The 24,885-nt window shown below is 40.1% G+C and overlaps 1 protein-coding gene across 4 annotated transcripts in view; it reads left to right on the top strand.

Annotated features, from left to right (window-relative positions):
- Positions 1-24,885, top strand: part of LOC114553980 (histone deacetylase 7) — a 45,860-nt gene that overhangs the window by 8,242 nt on the left and 12,733 nt on the right. For 2 of the 4 annotated variants that reach the window (XM_028575484.1, XM_028575483.1), the window contains exons 2-20: positions 1,093-1,177; positions 9,546-9,730; positions 10,325-10,406; positions 10,838-10,949; positions 11,216-11,289; positions 12,246-12,359; positions 12,630-12,730; positions 15,936-16,016; positions 16,474-16,627; positions 18,545-18,798; positions 19,064-19,309; positions 19,777-19,975; positions 20,103-20,236; positions 20,345-20,465; positions 20,590-20,639; positions 21,857-21,964; positions 22,239-22,294; positions 23,492-23,579; positions 24,226-24,345. In XM_028575484.1, the coding sequence (XP_028431285.1) occupies positions 9,599-9,730; positions 10,325-10,406; positions 10,838-10,949; positions 11,216-11,289; positions 12,246-12,359; positions 12,630-12,730; positions 15,936-16,016; positions 16,474-16,627; positions 18,545-18,798; positions 19,064-19,309; positions 19,777-19,975; positions 20,103-20,236; positions 20,345-20,465; positions 20,590-20,639; positions 21,857-21,964; positions 22,239-22,294; positions 23,492-23,579; positions 24,226-24,345 (2,226 nt within the window). In that variant the 5' untranslated portion in view covers positions 1,093-1,177; positions 9,546-9,598. The remainder of the gene's footprint in view (positions 1-1,092; positions 1,178-9,545; positions 9,731-10,324; positions 10,407-10,837; positions 10,950-11,215; positions 11,290-12,245; positions 12,360-12,629; positions 12,731-15,935; positions 16,017-16,473; positions 16,628-18,544; positions 18,799-19,063; positions 19,310-19,776; positions 19,976-20,102; positions 20,237-20,344; positions 20,466-20,589; positions 20,640-21,856; positions 21,965-22,238; positions 22,295-23,491; positions 23,580-24,225; positions 24,346-24,885) is intronic. The other 2 variants (XM_028575481.1, XM_028575482.1) reach the window with 1 other exon arrangement.

Here is a 24,885-nt window from a genome sequence, read left to right as displayed (position 1 = left end):
GGCTAAGATTTGCAGTTTGATTTTGTAATCTTTTTATTTAAATAAATGCAGTACAAACCACAAAAAATGGCCATAATGATTTACAAAATCAGAATAAGTGTACAATGTCATGAGGTCATGACCCAGAGTCGGATGATAAACCGATAGTATAGCTACATTATACCTGCCTGAACTAATTGATTGTGTGTGACAAGGTGCCCTGGTAATTGTCGTAATCTGACAGGCAACATGACTATTTTAAGTTGATAAATAGGGCAAATAATTATGTAATTATGGTATTAAGGTCTCATTGTTAGTGCTACTCTAGAATTTCCTACTGGATGTATTTCTGCCCATAACGTCATTGAAAAGTTTGACTCATTCACTACTAGGCAACACATGTTTGGTTGTTTGATGGACCATGGGGTGGGCAGCTGTGTTGTGTGAGTTTGTGCGCTGTATTATGACAGAAGTCTTAAAAATGTTTAGATCCCACCCAAGCCCCTAATTCAGTCCCTAGAAAATGAAAACACACATACATACACACGGCAGCCATGCGTGGAATAATGTTCTCATGTGTCCAGGTTCCCTCTCTGGACGGGATGAGGTCATAGCCTTAGTGCTGTTGCAGGGATACAGTTACATTAGTTTCATGTGGGACATGCCAAAGGAATTGACACCACCTATACTCTGCCCCTTTCTGTTGCCTGTTAAATTTCATTTCATTATTGCTTTGAATGGGTAAATGTCTGCCTGTGTGAATGCATGGTTGTCTCCTCGGCGTGCAAATACTGTATCCAGGCATGTGTGTGTGTTTCCAATAGCGTATCACTGAATAAAGACTCTGACCATAATAACCAGCCCTTTGTGCTACCTGATTGGTGTCATCTTGCTCAAACCGTTGATCACAAAGACCCTTTCGCTCCACAAGTTGGGACAAAGCCTTTGGGTTTGGCTTTGTCACAGTCATTAACACAGAATAGCCCTCATATGGCTAAAGGTTGAAGTGAAACTTAATCACTATCATCTTAGAAAAAAAGGTTACTTTTTCCCACTTAACACTGGAGATTTGGAAATTCCATTTGTCTCTTTTTGTCTGTGTTGTTCTTGTAGACCTTTTGATGTCCACAGAAGTCACCTCTGTGCTTCTACAGTTGGCATCAGCTGCAAGTCACGCTCTGGCCTAACTAATTGTAAGGTAATGCTTGCAATTAATTATTATTACATCGTTGCACTGCAATGTGGTTGCTAGCAGTCAGTGTTGTTTTGAATTGCTGGGTTTCACTTTGCATAATGGGCAACCATCTAAAAGAAATTCAGTTATCTAATAAAAAAAGATGGTCATGTTTATTTAGAGCCTTTTCTGAGTATTCAATTCACAGTGTGGTTTAACACATACTGTTGGAGAATATGTGGAGAGGTGTGCTAGTTGTTTTGGTTTCCTTTTTTGAGTTTCCTTAAGAGTTGGCTAAGAAAAAGTCTATTAATGATATTTATTCAGTAAATTTCAAAGAACCCCAAATTAGGCATTTTAATGCTTACCTGCCATGGATGCCTTTCTCTGTTTTATATCATGATGAGTTCAGGTTTGGAAGTAGGGCTGCAATAAAGACTTTAATTCTCAATTAATCTGCCAAGTTTTTCCTTGAATAATTGATTAATCATTTTGTTTAGAAAACGTCAGAAAATAAATTTGGATTACAATTTTCCAGAGCCCAAGATGAGGTATTCAGATTGCTTGTTTTATCCAAAACCTCAAGATATTCAGTTCACTATCAAAAAGAGAAAAGATGAATCCATTGTCAAAATAGATGTGGAATTATTTTCTATTTATCAACTAATCAATTGACCTACTAATTGGTGAGATGTTGGAGATATCGGACTAGGGTTGCATCTAACAATTATTTTCATCATTGATTAATCTGCTTTATTAATCCAGTATTTGTAAGGTCTCTACAATGTCAGGGAATATTGAAAAATTTCCTAAAGCCCAAGCTAATGTCATAAAATGTTTGCTTTTATTGCTTAAAATATGACTTTAATGATAAACAATAAATCAGTTAATAATTTTAGCTGTTGATGGGACACACATTCAAAATGTCTTTAATGCCTTCAGCTTAATTAAGCTGAGCTTATTAAAAGTTCAGTGGATTGCTTTATTTTTTACTTTGCATGCTGCATGGATGACTAAGATGACCGGTGAGGGACCTTCCACCACTGGTGGATTAATCATTTTTTTCCAATCTATTAGACTTGTGGTTCAACCCTAGTTGAGTAAAGTGTGATAGAGAAACTTGTTTGAGAAGCTCCTCTATTGACCCCAGGTAGGCCTTTGTTTATATAATAAGAAACACAACAAAGACAAAGTCAAATTTAGTGATGAGGCCATCATCCAAACATATCCATCCATATCCATTTTAGGTAGGCCTATACCTTTGTGCTGCAGGCAAGTTGTGAAAGTGAATATCAACCTTTTCCCAGGAAAGATAACCTTTAAAAGTCCCCAGTGTTTTCCCAGTGTGTGCCACAGCAGCGCACTGACAATAGGGACAGTGTTCTGGACCGGCCAGAGCCCCAGATCACATTTCCTGTTCCTGATTTAAGATCAACTCAGCTGACTACTGATACAAGCTGCTCCTCAAAAACACAGCAACAGGACCATCGCTCTGCCTGTGTATCATGTGAGTGTGTGTGTGAGAGTTATAGGGCAAAAGATGGAGAGTATTAGGGAAATCAACAAAGATGGTAACTTTATCAAAACCACCAGTAAAAGCAGGCTTGTACCAAAGGACAGTACGCTTATTCTTACTGACAGCAGGATGTATTTAAAACAAATAAGCCCTTCTATGTACATAGTCTTCTAACCTAGTGTGCAATAACAGATTGTGATACAAGGGCGACGAGTAGGAAGTGGGCATGAGAACCGGTTCTCTCTGTCAAATTCCCCCCCCCCCTCCCCCCCTGCTCTTCATGCCAGGCGTTTGTACAAATATAACTATAAGTCAGTATTTGTGTGTGTGTGTGTGTGTGTGTGTGTGTGTGTGTGTGTGTGTGTGTGTGTGTGTGTGTGTGTGTGTGTGTGTGTGAGAGAGAGAGAGAGTGTGTGTAAAAGGCCACATTCACTCAGGTAACATCTGGTAATGGCAGGATCATAAAGTGGGGGTGGATCTTAGTACTGTAGGTGAAAATGAGGTGCACAGACCACTGACCTGAATCATTTACTGTTTATTTTGAAGCAGATAAAGGAAGTCAGCTGGTGTTGCCGTCAGGTCAAACAGTGGCTCATGCCTTCATTTGCATAACTGAGGGCAATGTCAAGGTGATAATTTCTGTGTGGTACTGTATGTCTGAATGAGGGTGTGTAGGCTATTAGCACTAATGCACTGTTACCACTCTCTCGTATGAACAATGAGCAGCTGCTCAGTCATGAAAGTCTCCGTGTCAATTCTTTTAGCAGTAACACATATTGTGAGTGTTTTTCTCGGGCAACACAGAGTTTCAGTCTCATGCCAACCGTATGACAACTCCCTGCGTCACATTTAGCTGTTTTCCCCCTCCGAAAAAGATGACCCTTTGGAACCCACAGGAGAAAAAATGAAACCATTTCAACAATTGTCAGTCTGTTTTGGCTGTGGGAAATCATGGTAGAGAATCACACTAAAGGACATGCTAGCTTGTGACACTCTCATACACACAACTTTACAGTGAGTTGGCAACCCCTCATCTTTTTCCCTTGCCGCCTCAGGGACACAACATCAAGAGAAGTCTTATAACTGCCTGACCTCTGAACCTTTGGTTGAAGAGAGTGACGGAGACATTATAAAAATGTACTGATGACTCTGAGAAAAAGAAAAAAAAGACTAGACGTTGAAGGACTCTCATATTTGCCTGTGCGATTGTCCTGTTGACATCAAGTGGAGGAATGTATGGCTTATGTTGTGTCATAATAAGTTGTTACTTCATAAGCCTCGGGGGAAATGGAAATGAAATGTGGTATGCTTTAATGAGTTTATTGCAATGGTAAAACAAACATCTCAAAATGACATATAGGCCACATAGTCTTAGCATGACAAAGATTTTTGACAAGGATTCCTCACAATTTGTTTGTAAATTTATCAGATAATTGACAGATAATTAATTTGATTATTTTTAAAGTTGAATAATCATTTGAGTGATCAAGTAAAAAGCACAAACATTGAATGGTTCCAGTTCCTTAAATGTCATTATTTCCTGCGTTTCTTTGTTTTGTGTCACAATAAATTGAAAACCTTTGTGTTTTGGACATAAAGCAAGCAGTTTAAAGTCGTCACCTTGGGCTCTGCCCTGGGTAATTGTGGTTGACATTTTCTGGCATTTTATAGCAAAAACAATTACCAAACAATCAATCAATTAATTCACAAAATACTTTGCACATTTATTCATAATGGCAGACTGATCTCATAAATTCGTATGCCGTTTTGTCATGTTTTACACGCGTGACGTTGTTCTCGCGATAGTACGGCACGTTCTCGCAATAACACGTGTGTGTGTATGTTTACATACGCTGTATACAGCGTAGACATACACGTGGATGGCTCAAAATGCGTACAGATGACACGCCATTTGACTTTAAGGAAAGTGGCGTCTATGTTTACGCAAAGTCATGATGCCATGTTGATAATGGTAAAAACCTTAGATTTAGCCATTAAAAAGATATGCAGGATATGACATTTATTAGTAGTTATTAGTATATATAAATATATTTTACAGTTATAAATCCCAACAAGTAGCCTAACAATAGTACATTTTTTTGTAAGTCAACTTCACTGAAATATTTATGTCCTGCAATTTCTGTTTACTTATCTGCCAACAATATATATGCCAATACTGGCATAAGCCTATATCATCTCACTCATCGTAGCCGGCTGTAGTAAACCCATTCTCTGTCCACAAAGCTATTTGCAGGCTGATATGTATTCAGCTGAAGTTATTGACAGCCACTTGCACACACGCCATACACATACTGAAGCATGTCTGGGCAATTGGGAATGCTATTAATACACTTATAAGCGCACACACATATGCCACACACTTATAAAAACAAGTGGTGTGGTGCTATTAATATGTCAAAAAACAGCAATGCAACTCAATGTCCTAAAACACATGTGCACTTGCATGATTACACACAATAACACAAGTGTTTACTGACAGGTGACACTAAAAATAAGTTGGCATGGTTACATATATTGAAACTTACACAAAGAGCCACAGTGCTCCTTCAAAAGAAACAAAGGGGCACTATTAATACATTGGAACCAACACACTGCAGCACTGATGCACTGATACACGTGTACACGCACCCTCAACTGTCGCACAAGCAGATCCTACTTATGCAAACACAAAGACCTGCTGTGAACACTCAAAAGAAACAACTGCAAGCTATTAATATCTTGGCGCATATAGGATGGACACACAAGCACACACGCATAAATGGAGGCACACATACGGAAATTGATACTCCAGCTGCTCGGAAGCAGAGGGACAGAATGTCCCCAACAGCTGTGGATTCCTCTAAACTTTAGAACGGGGGAGGGACGGAGAGATAGGTGGTGGGCTGGGGGAACTGATGAAGGTAATCGGCATGGTGGAGTAGCTGTTATAAAATTGCTACTGTGTGTGTGTGTGTGTGTGTGTGGGGGGTTGTTAATACAGAGCTCAATGTGAGCGTGATTGTAAACATAATGAATTTACACTTGGCACAAGCTGGCATGCTTGATATCTTACTAGAAACAATATTAATTGTATTTGTTTATACTTCACATGACATTTTCTCTCTGAACTCTTGCCCTTTCTGCTTTGTTGCTCATCTACCCATGCAGGTATAAACCTTGAGCCTGCTGCCAGTGTTTATGTATACAAATAGTAGCTAGCACTTAACCTGATGTGTGACTTCCAGAAGTAACTCTATCCAATACCACTGTGGAGTTAAACAAATAAATAAAAACAAAAAAACAAAGCACATTTTAGGGCCACAGTGTGGATATAAATACTGCTGAAGGACATCTGTAACTCTCAAACTGGAGAAATGAGCCAATGAAGCCATCTAACCAAAATAGCAGCTAAATGAACCAAGAGGATGTTATGGTGCAGACTAACTTTAGAAACAGGAAGTCACTGTTTCTGTGGGAGTGTGTGTTTGTGTATGTGTGCATGCACGTACCAGTAAAGCCTATGCATATGTGCAGGTGTGTGTGTGTGTGTGTGTGTGTGTGTGTGTGTGTGTGTGTGTGTGTGTGTGTGTGTGTGTGTGTATCAGTGCTTTAATGTGTTGCTGCAGAAGGCACACAGAAAGAGGATGATGGTTGTGAAACGAATATGCTATTACAGAAACCAGAAGTTTGTCTCCTGCCTATTTTTAGCACCACAACGCTCAAATGAGAGAAACACACACAGATCTTATCTAGATGCAGTTCTCCTTATTTTTAAAATGTTCCAGATTTTGTTGTATAAATAGCATTTCTTTTCAGTTTTAAGATATGTATCTTGCATTTTTAGAAACCTTGACTGTTTAGTTGGCTCTAAACATGCGTCATGCTGTGACCGAGCTAGTTTTGTGTCCTGTCACATGAGTCACACTGCTTCAGTGCTTCACTGCTACATAGCTTCAGTGTCAGTACAAAAACTAATTTGCGTGGAAGAGTAGCCTTTCCCTTAAAAATGCAGAAAGATACCGACAATTTAGTAAATAAAATGTGGTCAGTGTAGTAGGAGTGTGTGTCTCTCGGAGGACGTTTACATTATTTAAAGTAATTAGAAGCCAAGATACGTATGGTAGCCTGATCTTCGCTGTATTTTCACGGTAGAAATATACCACAGGTGTTTCTTTTCTGTTTAGATGAGAAGCACTACTGACTTCCTGATCATTTCCTTTCTCTCAGGGGAGCTGACTTGTTTGGCAATCGTGTGTGTGTGTGTGTGTGTGTGTGTGTGTGTGTGTGTGTGTGTGTGTGTGTGTGTGTGTGTGTGTGTGTGTGTGTGTGTGTGTGTGTGTGTGTGTGTGTGAGTGAGAGAGAGAGAGAGAGAGAGAGAGAGAGAGACAATGCAGATTATTTAAGTTCCCCACCACCACTTACACCACAGTCCCGCTGCTCCATTGATTGTCTGATTTACTTTGAAAACACACAGACATTCTTCTGGTAATGCATACTGTTCTGCTGCAGCAGGTATTTCCTGTTACATGTTTAACTTTTTTTTTAATTACAGTAAAAAGCCAAAGAAAAACAAGCCCTGTCAACTTTAACACTGACATCTTGTAGCACATACATAAACCAGCTGATAGTAGCACAGGTTCAAATATTTCAGAAATCATGTTTTGTCTGACACGTCATGGCTTCCTTGAGTTACCTGGCATGGTAGGATTCCAATGGCAAGAAACGTGTAAATTGCAGGTATCATTTACAGTAAGGCTTATCTTTTCACACAAACTATATTTCTGTTTTTACACACAGAAAACATGAAAACACATGGTTGTAGTAGAGTGTTAATATGAATTGTATTTGGTTATCAAGCAGGACAACAGAACTGAAACACTTGACTTAAACTGTATTATTTCATCTTGTACTGTCAATAGTCCTGATCTTATTACCTCCTCGCCTGTTTTTTTTTATGTTCTACTATGTGGAAGTCTCACTTGACCTGCATAAATAAGCGTGTGTGAGTGTTTTCTTCTTAAGAGGAATTCTGTCAACCCAAAACGCCTTCACAGACATGAATATTTCTCTCTCTGAGTCAGTCTTGCTGTTGGGAATAAGGGCCAAATAACGCTGCCTGGGTCTGTATGACTCTCTGTATGGCTCCTGGCAGGAGAGAAGTTCAGTGGGACTTGTGTGCAACGTGTATATGGAAGTTTGTTGAGCCGCACAGCTGAAAGTTAGAACTGACGATGTTGTCTCTGCAACTTCTGGAAGTGTTGTGGGCTTCTTTGAAGCCACTGAACTATTTTTGCTGGAGCTATTTTTAATTCTAATGGTAGACATTGATGACCAAGACTTTAAAACACTGCGTGTTTAACTCACACTCACTTATCTTGTATCTGCTGGTTTGGCATTTTGATTTTATCCTTCTTTTTTTAGTGTGCCTTATCGCTGTAGTTGGTTTGATAATGTAAGCTTCTATTTGTTTACTCCTGGATAACTCCTCAAAGAAGTGAATAATTGCAATGCAAGTATGTTTTTCTAAGATACTGTGATGTGAGAGGTAGTGTTGTCATTGCAAAGTTGTTACTGTGTTACAGTGCTGTCCACAGCTCATAACATAATCCAGCAGGGTATGCCAGTAAAAAAATGTCTATTTACAGGAATTGGGCTATATGAGTAATGTTGAGTAATATTTTGGGTTCCAGTCATTCAGGCATAAGGGTTCAGTACATTTCCATGTCCTTCCTTCCCTCCCACTGTCCCTCTGCCCCTCTGCCCCAGAGGGAGCAAGGTGTCACCTTCCATACTGTGTATGTGTCTAATCTTTTGTATCGGTACCAAAACATTCCTCACCATGTTTATTGGTTTCAGGTGTCAGTCGCAATGACACATGAAAACTGTATCAAGTTATCTGTGAGCTTGCATATGTTTTTGACTTACTATGGTACATCACACTTCACTTAAGAAAAACTCAAGACTGATGTTTCCTCACTACCAGTTATCATTAGCCTTCCTGTCTGCTTTATGTTTTATAGGTCATACCAGCAGGCCCATATTGTGCTATGCATGCTACAGTTAAATCATTCAAGGTGAAAAGTAAGGTTGCTTCAACATATTTACAGTGGCCGTTGGATTGCATAAATGGATCGAGAACTTTTTGAACTCTCCTGCACCTATAAAAAGACATATGTCTTTCATTAAGACATCAAAGCTTGGTTCAATTGTCTCACTTGTGCTAAACTTAGCTTTTTATTTCTTTCATTTTAGCAAAAACCTGGAATGGAGATGACAGATTAATGTACCTGACCCAAATGCCTTGACCACACAATGTTCAAATCCAACGCCCCACCCGGTTTCCTTCATTCTTTCTTTCTTTTGTGCCCCTCCAACCCCAACACACACAAACACCCCTCTCTTTTGCATTCCTGAATGTAGTGTTGGACAATAGCCAGTTCACTTGAGGCAGGAAGACTTGAATGAAATGAAATATGACTGGTGATTGTGAAGAGTTCAAGTACACTTCACATCTGGGCATACACTTATGCCAAATAAACTGAATGCACTCTCGATCATGTTTATGTAAAGCATAAGCAGCAAATGTCACTCAGATTGTTCTTGGCCTTTTCCTGTGAATATATGTTAAAAAAAACATGCTACCCTTTGTGTTATCACATCTAAGATATTTGTACTACTTTTTATAATAATTAATCTACGATGATTATATATCTTTGACCAGCATGAAGGACATTGAAAAATAGTCACATTTAAGGAAAGTAACCTATACTCCAGAGAGACATATAATCCTCACCCCACATTGACACTCAGAAGCTCATACAGTGATACTCTTCAACAAATTGATGTGTTAATATCTCCCTGTCTCTCCTTCTGTAGTGGACGTGATTATCAGCAATTAGGTTTCATCATCCATACATGGAGAGTAGCCCATGGACCTAAGTGTGACCCAGAGGTTGTTACATCCAGGCCTAGAGTCGGCCATGCTGGCCCCCGGCCCTCCCTTCTTTCTGGGACCCCTCACCTCACAGCACTGCTCCCAGTTTTCCCAGCAGCACTTGCAGGTAAGGACAAACTTGTGTGTCAGGAGGATAACACTATTGAGCCAGTATAGGTGGAGGGTGACAAAGCAAAGCTTCAGCAGCACCAAGCATAACCAGCAATAGTATGAATACATCCGCTTAATCTACGATTTATGCTCATGAAATTTTTACCTACGTCAAGTCTTGCCACATCTGGCAACATTCATCACTACATCATCATTTTATTTGGATGAGGGTGAGATGCACAGAGTGAAATGCAGATAGATCTCCTGCCACATCAACCACAAAAACAAGTCAGCTGTTTTTGCAATACCTTACAGGTTGATGAATGTTCAGTAGAAATGAGTAAGTCAGGTTACTGTAAACAGACCACCTTCTTAGCATTAGATTCTGATCAATGCTGATCATGGATCAGCTGGTTTGTGCTGCACCTCTAGTGCTATATTTCTTTACTTTAACATGAAGTCTTATTAAATATGCAAATCGAGAGGCAATATTGAGTTATTTAGGGATATGCAGTAGCAATGTTTGTCTCTTTTTGTTCAAATCCCATATTCGCAGTCCATGCAGACTGGACTGGTCAATGTTGATATCTCTTAATTGTTTTCTTCTCAGTATAACATTGAACAAAGACAGATGGAGCAGGAGAAAAGAGAAGAGCTACAACAGCTGACACGAAAGAGTAAAAATGAGCAGAGTGAGTATCACATGTAATATGTTTCTCTTTACGGTACTGTGCTTTCATAGCTTCTCTAAAAGACCATTTGGCTGTTGACGTGCTCTTCATCTGAGTCATAGCACTCTGTTTCAATGAAAAAATTGGGGATTTCCAATAGTGCTGTGATGTATTCTCAGATTTCAAGGAAATTTGTACTCATATCAAATCAAAGTGAAACAAACACACTTGTTTCAGGAAACACTTTGTGCTGTTTTTACCATGTAGAGGAAATGAAGAGAGCTCAGAGGAAAGTGACAGATATCCTGGATCCTACTTCAGAAATCTCCTGACATTTTTTTGATACTATAGTATCAGTGAAAAAAACTATTCCTACGTCTTTATTGAAACATTTTATCATTATTTTATATTATCAGCCCCACTGCCTTCTTCCTGATTTTCTTGACTGGTAGGTGCTGTAGCCAGTCCTCTGGTAAGGCAGAAACTTCGGGAACACATAATTATGAAGAGCCAGCCCAGCCATGACAGGGTCACTCCCAACCACAGCAGTCCTACACCATACAGGTGAGAGAGACAGTAAGATCAATGATTTTTCAAAGTAGAACTTTGACTGTGTGAGCTGCAAACACAGCATAGTTTAGCAAAAAAAAATGACTGGAATTTTATTGTTGTAAGGAAGACCACTTCCTTTTCTGGTGTTAATAAAGGTAATAAAATAATATGAAAATAAGAAGAATATTTAAAAAATAATAAAAAAAAAAAAAAGAACAAATCTATCCATACCTTTTCATGATTAAACCAGTATATCCAACATTATTTTGGTTACCTAGGCTCCCGGTTCCTGACATGTCCCCAAAGTCTACAGCCTGTGACCAGCGTAAAGACCTCGCCCTGCGCAGGACAGGTAAGATATCTCTGGTTGTTTGTGTCTGTGATGAGGGTTCCCACCATGAGGTTAAAGCTGTGAATTGTCACTGGTGATTTTCCATTTCAGGTCTGTTCTGTTGCAGTGCGCTCTGTGTCATTTGAGTTAGACTCAAAGTGATCTGAATGCATAGCTCAGTGGGATATTTTGTCTGTTGAATGCAAAACATTAGTGTCTCAGCAAACTGTCATTTATGTTACATATTCTGGACTAGAAAGTGAGAATGGAGAGAATGAATGTACAGTGAGACAAAGGAAACTCATTGAGCACCAGACCTGCGGGGCCAGAGAGAGACCAAACAGTAACCCATAAAAACAACAGCGAGACACAAAGACCAAAGCACTTACATAATTTTTAAGGAAGGTATTTGTAAAATGAACCGCGTGAGAGTACTGAGCAGGTCTCCTTCACCATGTGAATGAGAGTTGTTTCGTCTTCCTGTACATCTCTGCGAGTACACAAACATTATTTATCTGCGTTGCCCTAGAACTCCTAGGTGCCGGTGTGCACACAAACACGCACTCCAGTGATTTCTTTTGGCACAGCAACAACACAAAGCTGCCTTTTATCTGCTCTGAGCCAGCCACTGATTGATTGTTTTGTTTGGGCTTATTGGAGCCTGTCCAATGTAAACATGGGACTTTTTATGCTATTGACTTGGGTTGAGGTAGTTGCATGGTTCAGCTGATTTAACTTAGTTTTGTTATGGAAATTGAGTGCATCCTTATAGTATGTGCCTTACTGAGTGAGAGCATTCTTGCTGATGTAGAAGATATATGACATCAGTCAGTTTATCATTAATTTGTGCGTTTGAAAGGTATCTTTCCTTTTTATGAGACCTTTGGGATAAGTATGGGTCTGTGTGTGTGTGTGTGTGTGTGTGTGTGTGTGTGTGTGTTTCACATATTCATTTGTGTATATTTGTGCGTGTGCAGTCTCTGAGCCCACTCTGAAGTGGAAGTTAAAGAAGCTCATCAGTACAAGGCCAAACCCGCTGCAGCGTAAGATCAGTGCCCCTCCCGCTGTCAAGCACAGGACAGAAACTTTGGGTAGAGTATCTACATTTAGCTGGAACACTCTCATGATCTTCTGTTTTATTTGCACTGCGCTTTTAGCTATTTCAAGTTAATGCTGCTTTGATATACCATTACTATATATGTTACTTTGTTACATGTAATTTAAACACATAATGTACTGACACAGTTTGATACATTTTCCAATTTGATATGCTTGTCTTTTGGTGCTGTATGAACACATCTATTCTGACACTATTGTTGGCTTTCATTAGTTGATGGGCGTGTCTCAATTCTGTCACCCAGACTCCTCTCCCAGCAGCAGCAGCAGCAACCCAGCTTCAGGGTGCAGCTCACCAAATGACAGCCTCCATTCGGACAACGGGCACCTCCCACTGGCTCATGAGGTGACCCTTTCTTTTATATTTATATTATAGCCATTTAGCAGACTTTCTTATCCACATTAGCAAGTGATTGTGGCAAGATTGCTGTTGATGAAGTAACCTTACACAGGGCAATACACTGGTAAGAGCAAATTATGTTTAACCATGTATCCAGCTAATTTAATTATTTATTTATTATTTTTAACAATTTAATTAATTGTATTGTGTGAACCAGTGTTGTAGTACTCGAGATCGGTCAAGACCACAACTGCAGGAATATCACTAAGTTGCCTGTGCATTGTCTAATTTTATGTGTTAAACATCGTTACTGTGATTGGATGTAAAACTTCCTGCTTCAAATGCAACCAATAACTTCACTCATTTGTAATTTAAAATGTGTTACTTTTAACCCCCTCTCCCCGCCCCCTTAACACGCACTCCCAAGAAAGCTCTGGCTGTCTGGCACTGGTCTGGTCTTAGTCTTGACTCGGTCTCAACCCCTCAAAGTCTTGGTCTTGACTTGGTCTCAATACACTCTGGTCTCGGGGATGACTTGGTCTCGGTTTAGGTGGTCTTGACTACAACACTGCTGTGAACAGTTAACTTCATTTCATATTATCTGTGGCGTTTTCTTTTATAAGGGTGCAAATGTTCCACCAAACATTTTGCAGTCCAGAGTTTAACGCCGCCCAAAACGATTGTGATTGGTGTAAAGAAATGCAAACAACCCAGAGCGTTATCTTCTCCTATCCTGCAATGTACAGTACAGGCCAAAAGTTTGGACACACCTTCTTATTCAATGTGTTTCTTTATTTTCATGACTATTTACATTGTAGATTCTCACTGAAGGCATCAAAACTATGAATGAACACATATGGAATTATGTACTTAACAAAAAAGTGTGAAATAACTGAAAACATATATTTTAGATTCTTCAAAGTAGGCAAGGCAAGGCAAGGCAAGGCAGCTTTATTTATATAGCACATTTCAGCAACAGGGCAATTCAAAGTGCTTTACATAAAACATTAAAGAGCAGTTAGAAAACAATTAAAAAACAATAATAAACAAATTAAAAACATTAAAAGACAAGAATAAAATTGATAGTGCAGTATAAGAATAAAAGTTACAGTGCAGTATAAGAAATTAAAGTTAATAAAATAGATTATTTAAAGAAAAGCAACATCAAAAAGATAGGTCTTTAGCTTAGATTTAAAAGAACTGAGAGTTGCAGCGGACCTACAGGTTTCTGGGAGTTTGTTCCAGATATGTGGAGCATAAAAACTGAACGCTGCTTCCCCTGTTTAGTTCTGACTCTGGGGACAACAAGTAGACCTGTCCCAGGCGACCTGAGAGGTCTGGGTGGGTCATAGTGTAGTAGCAGATCAGAAATGTATTTTGGCCCTAAACCGTTTAGTGATTTATAAACCAGTAAAAGTATTTTGAAATCAATTCTTTGAGGCACTGGAAGCCAGTGTAGAGACTTCAGTACTGGAGTGATGTGATCCACTTTCTTGGTTTTAGTGAGGACTCGAGCAGCAGCGTTCTGAATCAGCTGCAGCTGTCTGATAGATTTTTTAGGGAGACCTGTAAAGACACCGTTACAGTAGTCAAGTCTACTGAAGATAAAAGCATGGACAAGTTTTTCCAGATCCTGCTGAGACATAAGGCCTTTAACCCTTGATATATTTTTAAGGTGATAATAGGCTGATTTTTTAATTATGTTAATGTGGCTTTTAAAATTTAGGTCTGAGTCCATGACTACACCAAGATTTCTTGCTTTGTCTGTTGTTTTTAACATTGTCGTTTGAAGCTGAGCGCTGACTTTCAATCGTTCCTCTTTAGTTCCAAATACAACCACCTCCGTTTTTTCTTCATTTAATTTAAGAAAGTTCTGGCACATCCAATCATTAATCTGTTCAATGCACATATTTAATTGTTGTATTGGGCTATAGTTCCCTGGCGATAAGGTTATGTAAATTTGTGTGTCATCCGCATAACTATGGTAACTTATTTTGTTGTTTTCCATAATCTGAGCCAGTGGAAGCATGTAGATGTTGAACAGAAGAGGCCCCAGAACTGAGCCTTGGGGAACTCCGCACGTCATATTTGTATGCTCAGATGTATAATTACCTATAGACACAAAGTAGTCCCTATTCTTTAAATATGATTCAAACCACTTTAGTACTGAGCCTGAAAGACCAACCCAGTTTTCCAATCGGTCAGTAGCCACCCTTTGCTTTTTTTGATAACTCTGCAAAGCCTTGGTGTTCTCTCAATGAGCTTCATGATGTAGTCACCTGAAATGGTTTTCACTTCACAGGTGTGCTTTGTCAGGGTTAATTAGTGGAATTTTGTCCCTTATTAATAAAAAAGCAAAGGGTGGCTACTTTAAAGAATCTAAAATATAAGACATGTTTTCAGTTATTTCACACTTTTTTGTTAAGTACATAATTCCATATGTGTTCATTCATAGTTTTGATGCCTTCAGTGAGAATCTACAATGTAAATAGTCATGAAAATAAAAAGGAAACGCATTGAATGAGAAGGTGTGTCCAAACTTTTGGCCTGTACTGTATGTGTGGAGGAGCCAGACCTTACTCCACAGCGCTGTGGAGTAAGGAATTAGGAGACTACATCAACACAATACAGGAGACAACAAATGTTCAACCGTCATGCACCTTTGTTAAATCTTCCTTTTATGGATTTATTCATGAAATATTTCCAGGAAAACCTTTAGCTTTCTTTTTGTAACGGTAACATATAGTCCTGGTCTAGTGATTTTACCTCTGCTCTTTTAAGGACAACCACCAACAGTTGAATGTTAATTTGGTGTTAAATGCAGTACAGTAATGATTAAATGCTTTAAACAGGGAGATTTGAGAAGGCCAGATGGCCCATTGTACAAATACATGTTACTTGATCACTCCGCATCTAATTAAAATATTAATATAAATCCATTTTCTATTTACTTACCATAATTTTCTGGGTTACAACAGTAGAGTGGATTTTTCAGTTTTTTACACACAAGTCTTGTATAGTAACTATTTTAAAAGCATCTGTGTGAAAGTTGATTTATGGCACAAAGGAGAGAAGTCAAATTAACTTTGTAAAATATGTGTAATATGTAAATAAATATGTGTTTTGTTGTTTTTGTGTTTGATGATGTGATCATTTGTATGCGATTATCTGTACGGATCATCTGTATAATGAATATTTCTGTCTCATTCAGGCACAGAGGTTGCTGGCCCATTTTACCTTGCCTCCCAACCCCACTGCCATGCCCAACATCACTGCTGGACTACCTGCACATGTAAGCTACGATACCTTCTAGGGTTCCCTTCAAAATAAATATATAAACTGTTGACGTGTTATTTCACAACTAAAAAATGTTCAGACCAAATGGGAAGACATTAATGCTATGAACGTATGTGTATCTAAGACTGAATGTCTAAAATAGTGCCTGCACATTTGGACACTTATAGAAACGTGGTATATTCAGGCTTTCACTTCCCTCTTGATCTCTGTGGTGCTTTCATATCTTGTGAATCAGTCATGTGGTAGTTTACTCACTTGATGACAATATTAACATGTTTTTAGATGACTCTATCTACATTGTGAACAGCCCATGAAGCCCTCGTCTTATGCACTAACTCTTCATTTAGATAATTTGTGTTAAGCTGCAACCATGACAAGGGCTTCCCTAAACCCTAGTGACCTCTATGGAGCCTTCTCCCCATCATGCCTCCTCTCCTCACCTCTCTCCCTAGGCTGACCTGCGAGTAGCCAGACCGTTGGCAGTACCTGCTCTTCACCAGGTCTACCTGCCCCTGGAAGGATGCAATCCAGCCCTGGATCAGCGCCTGCAGCCTGTGCTCATACTGGAACCACACACCGGACTGGTGCACTCCCAACTTGTCTCTTGTGAGTTGTGTAGCCGTAAATGTGTTGTACAACAGAAACAGTTAATGGATAGTGGGATTTGTTAGAGATTACACAGGTAGCTGGATTGCTCCCCTACCTTTTCGTCAGCCAAGAAAATTTCAAACAATTAACAGTATGCATACCAATGGCTCCCTTTGGGGTTATTTCCAAAGAAAAACATACCATAAAATATGACATATTAGAGTTAATGCAAGGCATCCTAGATAACCATTAGGACAGGGATGGGAAGCTTGGTGCCTCCTTCTTTTTGGGGTGTATCATCTACGAAAACCTGCTTCCCTTACCTAACCCTAACCCTTGCTGTTGATGATTACATGTCCAGCACAGCCAGTGGGTGACTTGGAATATGACAATTGACATGTTCACATTCGCCATCCCTGAATCCCAGAAACCATTCAGTCAAAGAGGTATACTCTCAACCATGAACACTGTGTTGACTCCCTGAGCTTCTTAGCCCCAGTGACAGTACAAGGAAGGCTGCTTGGAAGAGAGCTTGACTCTCAAGGTGATAACTGGAACACTTCTCTGCCCACAGAGAAACTCATAGAATGGCAGAGACACGAAAGTCATATGCCCGCTGATTGAATTATCATTTCTCTCATTTCATCAGTTACACACTAATCACAGCCATTCTCCCATCAAAGCGGTCCATTTGAATATGGCTGCTGGCAAAGCTTTGCCTCCACCACCCCAGGCTCCACCTTCCTAGTTCCTAGTTCTAGTTCCTTCCAAGTCGTAACATGACCCAAAGGTTAAAATGGTTTTCAATGACTTGCTTAGGGCCCACTCTTGTATACCGATTGGGGTTTTCTGCATTGCGCTCCCTGTTTCAGCTTAGCATGCTGCTTGGCTAATTCAGTGAGCATTATTAAGGGTTGAGCCATCAGCGCCAAGCATAGCTGTATTTCCATTTGTTGCAATAAATGGTTAAATCTATGAGTTTTCCTGACTGAAATGTTCCTTGCTGTTACACTTACACTTTAAAAGTGAAAGAAACACTGAGCAATTTTTCTTTTTCAGTCAATTAAGGCAATTTATGCTTTTGTGTATGTTTAATTGCTTATCTGTAAGAGAAGCATTACCAAATTTATGTACACTTACTTTTATATTTTCTTTTGCTGTATTACCTTTCCTTTATTTAAGTTCTGTCAATCACAACAAAAAGCCTGTATATTAACTATTAGCAATACTCATAATGGACCTTTTTCACAGCAGACATTTTCTACTTTTTTTTAGCAGGATAAACACAGGTGTAACTGATAATGTCAATAAGAACTTCGTAACCTTTAGGTGTGCAGGTTTAAGGTGTAAGTAACACCTGCACTACTGCTAAATGTCTGCTGTGAAAATAGTATATTCATATAAAATCCAAGACTGTAACAACAGTGATGTTGTGAACATTTCTTTTGCCTGAATATTATAATATAAACAGCACAAGGGCGCCCTCTACTAGACACTTGATGGTGATGCAGTTTTGCAAAAGAAATTACGGAAATATTCTGTAAATTCAAACATTATCACTGAGGCCTATTTTCCTTTGCATTATTTTGAACATAAATACAGCTATGGTATATTTTACTCTGCACTTTCTGAGTCAGATATGGATAATTGATCTAGATTATTATAATTTCACAATTTATATCAGCTGTCCTATTTTTCTTCTCCGTAGCCCTCTTTTCTTTCCCTTATACCCTATCCATTTCTTTCCATTTTGTTTCCCTCCTCCCCGTTGTTTTTTCTGCCCCCGTTTTTGTCATGTTTATCTCCATTTATTGTGCGTCTTTATTTTTTTTCTCATTCACATGTAGTCTAACCCCTTTGCCTCTTCTCGTTCTGTCAGCCTCCATCTTTTTTCACCACCGTTTAACCTGTTTCACTCTCTCTTCCTCGCTGCAGTTCATGGTTTGAGCTCCACTCCTCTGCTGCAGCAGCAGCAGCAGCCTCACCTGTCCTCCCCCACCAGAAGGGAAGGCGTAGTTACCTTTCCCTCCCACAGACCCCTGGAGCGAACACGCTCAGAGCCTCCGCCCTACAGCCACTCACCCCTTACTCTGCATGCCAGCCGTCACTCACACATCCACCACCATCTGTCCCAGCAATATCACAAGAGCGGGCTGGAGAGGTTCAAGCAGAATGCACACATGAGCAAGGTGAGAGGAGAGGAGGCAGCCGTGGACACAAGCATGTTGCATGAAAATAAATGAACTAATACTGACAGTGGCAGATCTTTATGAGTTTTATTCTGTGGAGTCCTTGTGTTGACTTGTGCTTGGATTTCCCTTAAAAATGTATTATTATTTTTTATTTGACTAAATACAGAAGTAATTTGTTATCAGTTGTATAGAAAGGCATGTTAAAGAGAGCTTTTGCAACCTTGAGACTTGTTAACACTGTAAAACCTATACCTTATATTAGCTGACGAGCAAGTCCATTGAGAAGCCTCGTCTGACCCAGATCCCATCAGAGGACATGGACCTGGAGGAGATTGGATCAGGATCAGGTTCGGGGCCCGGGTCTGTGTGCGATTCAGAACCGGGCTCTATGTGTGAGGACGGCTACCGCAGGAGACAAAGCACTGCCAGCACAGACTCAGTTTACGACACGGAATCCACTACCTCCTCACGGGACAGCTTGATCGAGCCCTCGCACTCACTCAGTCAGGTACTGATATAAACTCTCACCTGCACAGATATGCATAGCTTTCTGGGGGGATGATGTTTTACTTTTCCTTAAAATAAAAGTTTTAAACTATAAATTTTTCCTTTTGACTTAGGAAAAAATAAATAATTTACATGTGCATCCCTAGTCTTATGTACTTCAATTCACTTGTTTCAAGCATGTTTTTGACATCAGAGGGCGCTGTAGCTTTATTTAGACATGATGAAAAGGGAGAGTTAAAATATTGTGGAAGCATGCTTGGCAATACTGTATTTTCTATATCAGTTGCTTGTTATAGACAAGCACTATTAAATTGACAAAATAATAGTAGTAGTAATGTACTGGAGAGAGGCATTCGACTTGTAAATATGTGGAGGTTTACTCCAGTTAGTCTTTGTAATGTGCTGCTACTGTTAAATTCTCCTTCGTTCCCTTTTTCTCCTCTTCACCCACTCTCCTGGGAACCACAGAGGCAGGTAAACCTTAAATCTGGTCTCCAGCTTGACCCCATGGGTGTGCCTGCCCTAATTTGGCCTCACCAGCCTCTGGTTCGAACCCAGTCCTCCCCAGCCTCCACTTCCCTGCCTCCTCCTCCACATCCCCCCACAGCCATACCTACCCTGTCACTGTCCAGCCCTGCTGCAGATGTCCACCTACGCTTCACCACAGGTGAGGGACGCTTTTTTGAACAGGAAACTGTGAAAAGAGGCCATGAATCCCATTAACTGGTGACATATTTAGTGTGTGTGTGTGTGTGTGTGTGTGTGTGTGTGTGTGTGTGTGTGTCTGTTTCCAGGTCTGGTCTATGATTCTCAGATGCAGAAGCACCAGTGTACCTGTGGGGATAACAGCCGCCACCCTGAGCATGCCGGGAGGGTCCAGAGCATCTGGTCCAGACTGCATGAAAGAGGTCTCAGGAACCAGTGTGAGGTATGACACACACACACATACACACACACACACTACACATACTGGCAGATCCGTACCCCCAGAGTCAGTTTTAAATTAAGTTTGTGTGGGTTGTGTGTGTGTATGTAGCGCATTCGCAGTAGGAAGGCCACTCTAGAAGAGCTGCAGTCAGTCCATTCAGAGAAACATGTGCTTCTCTTCGGCACCAACCCACTCAACCGCCTCAAGCTGGACAACCGCAAGTTGGCTGGTAATATCAATAATACTTGTGAAAAAATAATAATAATACTGTAATAATGGTAATAATAATAATAATAATAATAATATAAACATATATGACATGACAGTTGAATAACTGAAATAATCTTCTGCAGGGATCTTGTCTCAACGGATTTTTGTGATGTTACCATGTGGAGGAGTTGGGGTGAGTGCCACACACGGGCACGCACACACATGCGCGCACACACACACACGCACACACACATCGTAGACCCCTTTAAAACACAAGTCATGTGGGATTCTTTCCACTTATCTAATTGCGTACAGCAAACATCACATGGCTGATTATGCCTCATTACACAATTAAACTAATAATACTACAAATTGCTAATGCTATTGTTTTTGGCTAAGATAACTTTGAAACCCAATCAGAAATCAAAAGGCTGTACAAAGGTGAGATGTGGAAGAGAGAGAGAGAGAGGAAAAAGGGAAGAAAGAGGGTACACATAGAGACTGTAGCTTGGAGCGGTGCGTTCCAGTGAAACTGGATTATATTCAGAGAGAATGGGTGTGCGCAAACAGGGACTAAGAATACAGAAGACGAAAAAGAAGACAGAAGAATAATTCTGAAGGTAGGAAAACATAATAAATTAAATTTAACAATGGACTATCAGAGAAGGAACAGTGAAGACTATATAAAAGGACCTAAAGATTTCCTAAACGTTTTCTCCTCTGATGTGGCAAAACACAGATAGAAATGCCCATGAGAAACTGTTGTGAAGCGCAATGACAAGAGAGGAGGCAGATAAGAGAGTAGGAGAGGAGAGGAGGTAGGAAAAGAAGAAAGGGGCTGGGTGTTAGTTGATAAGACGACAGATCTGCCTGGATTTCCGGACCTTGCCTGCTCTGGTGAAGAGCAGTGATTGGAACAAGATGGTAAAGACTGTGATAAAAGAAATTCCTCTGATTTCATTGTTCCACCGCGGCACACCACCAAAGTGAGTTTTGAAACATGGAGTAACGTTAAAACACAATACAGGGTTTATGGAGAAAATTGATGCAACAAAGAGTAAATTGATGTGGAATACAAAAAAAAGTCTCTCAGTAATTGTTAATATCCACAGATGTTAAAGGTCCACCTTCACACATTTTTTTTTTTTTAATACACTATAAGAATAATTATTCATGTCCTGCAACCTGCTGACTGGCGATTTCCGGTGGGACTGTAAAATTCTGCAAACCGGTCCGACTGTATTTCAGTAAACCTTGTTGAATCAGTCTGGAATGAGCCCAGTTTTGATGAAACTGAAACTAATTGCAAAAATATGTGTGTATATACATGTATGTATATTTAAACAGAAATCATATCTGTGGCTGACTTTTAAACTGACTTTATGTGTCTCCTCTCTTTTGTACTGACAGGTAGACATTGATACAATCTGGAATGAACTTCACACATCAGTAGCTTCCCGTATTGCTGCAGGATGTGTCACAGACCTGGCGCTGAAGGTGGCACAAGGAGAGCTAAAGGTCTGTCTTTGTTACCAAATATCTTATCAAGAAATACATGTATTTTTTACTTAGGAATTTTAAGAGCTTCAGAACAAGTTGTGTGGGGTAAACAACCATTATATACACTTCGACAGTAGAGCTCTAGTAACTCCCCTACCGTAGATAGCTGTTGTCTGCAATGAACATTGCTGTACAGTATACAATTTAGCCAGGTGTAAGCTTAAAGATGTGAACTGCGATGGTTGACCCCTGAAAGCAGAAAGGTGTTAAAGTTTTTGCTTTCCTCTCACAGAATGGCTTTGCAGTGGTGAGACCTCCTGGACACCATGCAAACCATTCCTCGCCTCTGTAAGTACAGCAGCACACACACACACACACACACACACACACACACACACATACACATACCAGGAGGTCTCTACAAAGTGTTTCAAAGGATTTATTACAGATCAGCTACACTTCTGAGCGAGAGAGAGAGAGAAAGAGAGAGAGAAAGAGCCTATGTCTCTCTGTCTTTGTGTGTGTGTGTGTGTGTGTGTGTGTCTGAGTTTGTATGATGTGTGCTACCTGACTGATGCCCAAGGCAGTATACCCCCTCTGCTCAGTTTCTTTTACACTTTCGAGACACAAAGCAAAAGAAACCTGTGCATGTGAGTGTGTGCACTGTATGTGTGTGTGTATTTGTATGCATGGATTTGTGTCAGTCTTTGATAGGAGGCATTAGCCAAGTAACCACATTCAGCTGGGACTGTGTGTGTGCTCAGCAGTGCTTGTCACTGTTTATTTATGGGATGATAATGACTTTTCTTGATGAGCAGATTTGGACAGCATATATGATATACCGTCTACGCACACACACACACACACACACACACACACACACACACACACACACACACACACACACACACACACAAACACACACAAAAGCACTCACAGTTTACGACCCTTGCTGACACTGCCACTTCCAACATTCCTCCATTGTTTTTCATACATCAACACTTTTTTTGCATACCTTTACTGTAGACAGCAAGTGCTGAGGGAACTGCTGCGCCAAGTTGTGAGTTCATTTCTCTGAAATCATCTCACATGTCCTTCCAGCAATTCACGCTGTTATCATTTGGAATGTGAAGGGAATTTTATGATAAGCTTGGTTTTCTGTTTGTCACAAAATGTGTGGGTTCTGCATTTCCCAGGAGTACAAGATTTTAGGCTCAGCATAATGTTCTAATATGAAAAGCCGTTTTTTGTTTGTCAGCAGTGGAAGATGAAATGCAAAACAACTTGAAATGAAACATCCTCATTTCTCCAAAATTTGCAGTAAATGTTTGCCTGGCAGGAGTTTCCCTCTATGACTTGCACATTAGAGTCAGTGCTGTGATTGTCACAACCTGGACTGAATAGCCACCACATGACGCCACACAACTGGAGACATGTCTTAGAGGTTCCTAAGGTCCATATGGGGATTCTATGATATACATTTTCTGAAGATGTCGTTCTGATAAAAACATGTGGCTGCCTCTCTTCCTGTCTGTTTGTCCACAGGGGCTTTTGTTTCTTCAACTCTGTGGCCATCGCTGCCAAGCAGCTCCAAAACAAACTCAACGTCAGCAAGATCCTCATCGTGGACTGGGTGAGGACCTACCGCATGACCAGCATCACTGGTCCACACATGGATAGGAATAAACAGATGAAAACAAACTGGCACACAAATGTATCATGGGCACAAACAAGGTCCCAGAAGCAGAGCAGCCCTCTACAGTAGCACTTCTATTTATCATTTTTTTCATTAAGGCACTGTTATTACTGGTCTCCATGTGAGATCTGAACTGTCACATATACTTAGACACAAAATCACACGCAGTCATATGAACGCACACCCACACACACGTGCATATATCTTTTCCGCAGCCAGGTGGTTGTCTCTGTTCACCATGTGTGTTTACATGAGCCTGTATCATGTCTTTACACACCGTGCTCTCTGACATATTACTGCATCAAACACTAATTACTACCTGCTTCATCAAAAAGCTTTTAAGATTGAAACACATTTGCCATTGACAGGGAAAAAACCTTGTAGGTTTTACAGACCATGCTCTGCATTTTGTGTCTTATGTTCTATGCATACTTCATGATAGGCTAATAGACAATGGAGTTCTCTTCTGATTGATTTAAATTGTTTTGAACAAACATGTGAATCCATCAAGGTTTTAATTATGTGTGAAATACCTGCTTCGGCCCTTTGAAACTTCCTAACATGTCATCCAATCACTGTCCAGGATGTTCACCATGGTAACGGCACCCAGGAAGCCTTCTATAATGACCCGAGCGTGCTGTACATCTCTCTACATCGCTATGACGATGGCAACTTCTTTCCTGGTAGTGGACATCCCAGTGAGGTTGGTAGTCTTCTACAGCAGTGTTGTGTTTTTCTGCTTTGTTTGTGTTGTCATGGTGATGGCTGAGTGTTTGTGTGTGTTTGTGTGTTTCTGCATGTACCTAGATACACAATAGAACAAAAGAACAACACATGAGACTATACTGACAACACAGGCTTTCTTTGTAGAGTAGATGATCTGAGTATCTTATATTACTTTGACTCCTAAGAATACAGAATTTATAAGAATACCTCCCATGTGGTGATAGATATGTTGGCATAGAAATATTTGGTAATGATGTGATTCCAGTGGGACATTAGGGAGATCAAGAGCCTTGTGTTTAGCATATACTTGTCAAAACAGGAAGAATGATTGTAAAAATAAATCCCAGAATCAACATGATTTAATGCCCCAATTATAACCTCAATTTGGTCATGATGACTGATCACAGTCTGCACTGCACTGGAGAAAAATGGGACAGTTTAGTATGGATTATCTTGCGGTGTACAAGGGATTACGACTAAAAGATCTTTCCTACGATTGGGCATCAGACATCTCGGA

This window comes from Perca flavescens, chromosome 4 (assembly GCF_004354835.1).
Source record: "Perca flavescens isolate YP-PL-M2 chromosome 4, PFLA_1.0, whole genome shotgun sequence".
Taxonomy (NCBI): domain Eukaryota; kingdom Metazoa; phylum Chordata; class Actinopteri; order Perciformes; family Percidae; genus Perca; species Perca flavescens.
This window is presented reverse-complemented; position numbering and strand designations above follow the sequence as displayed.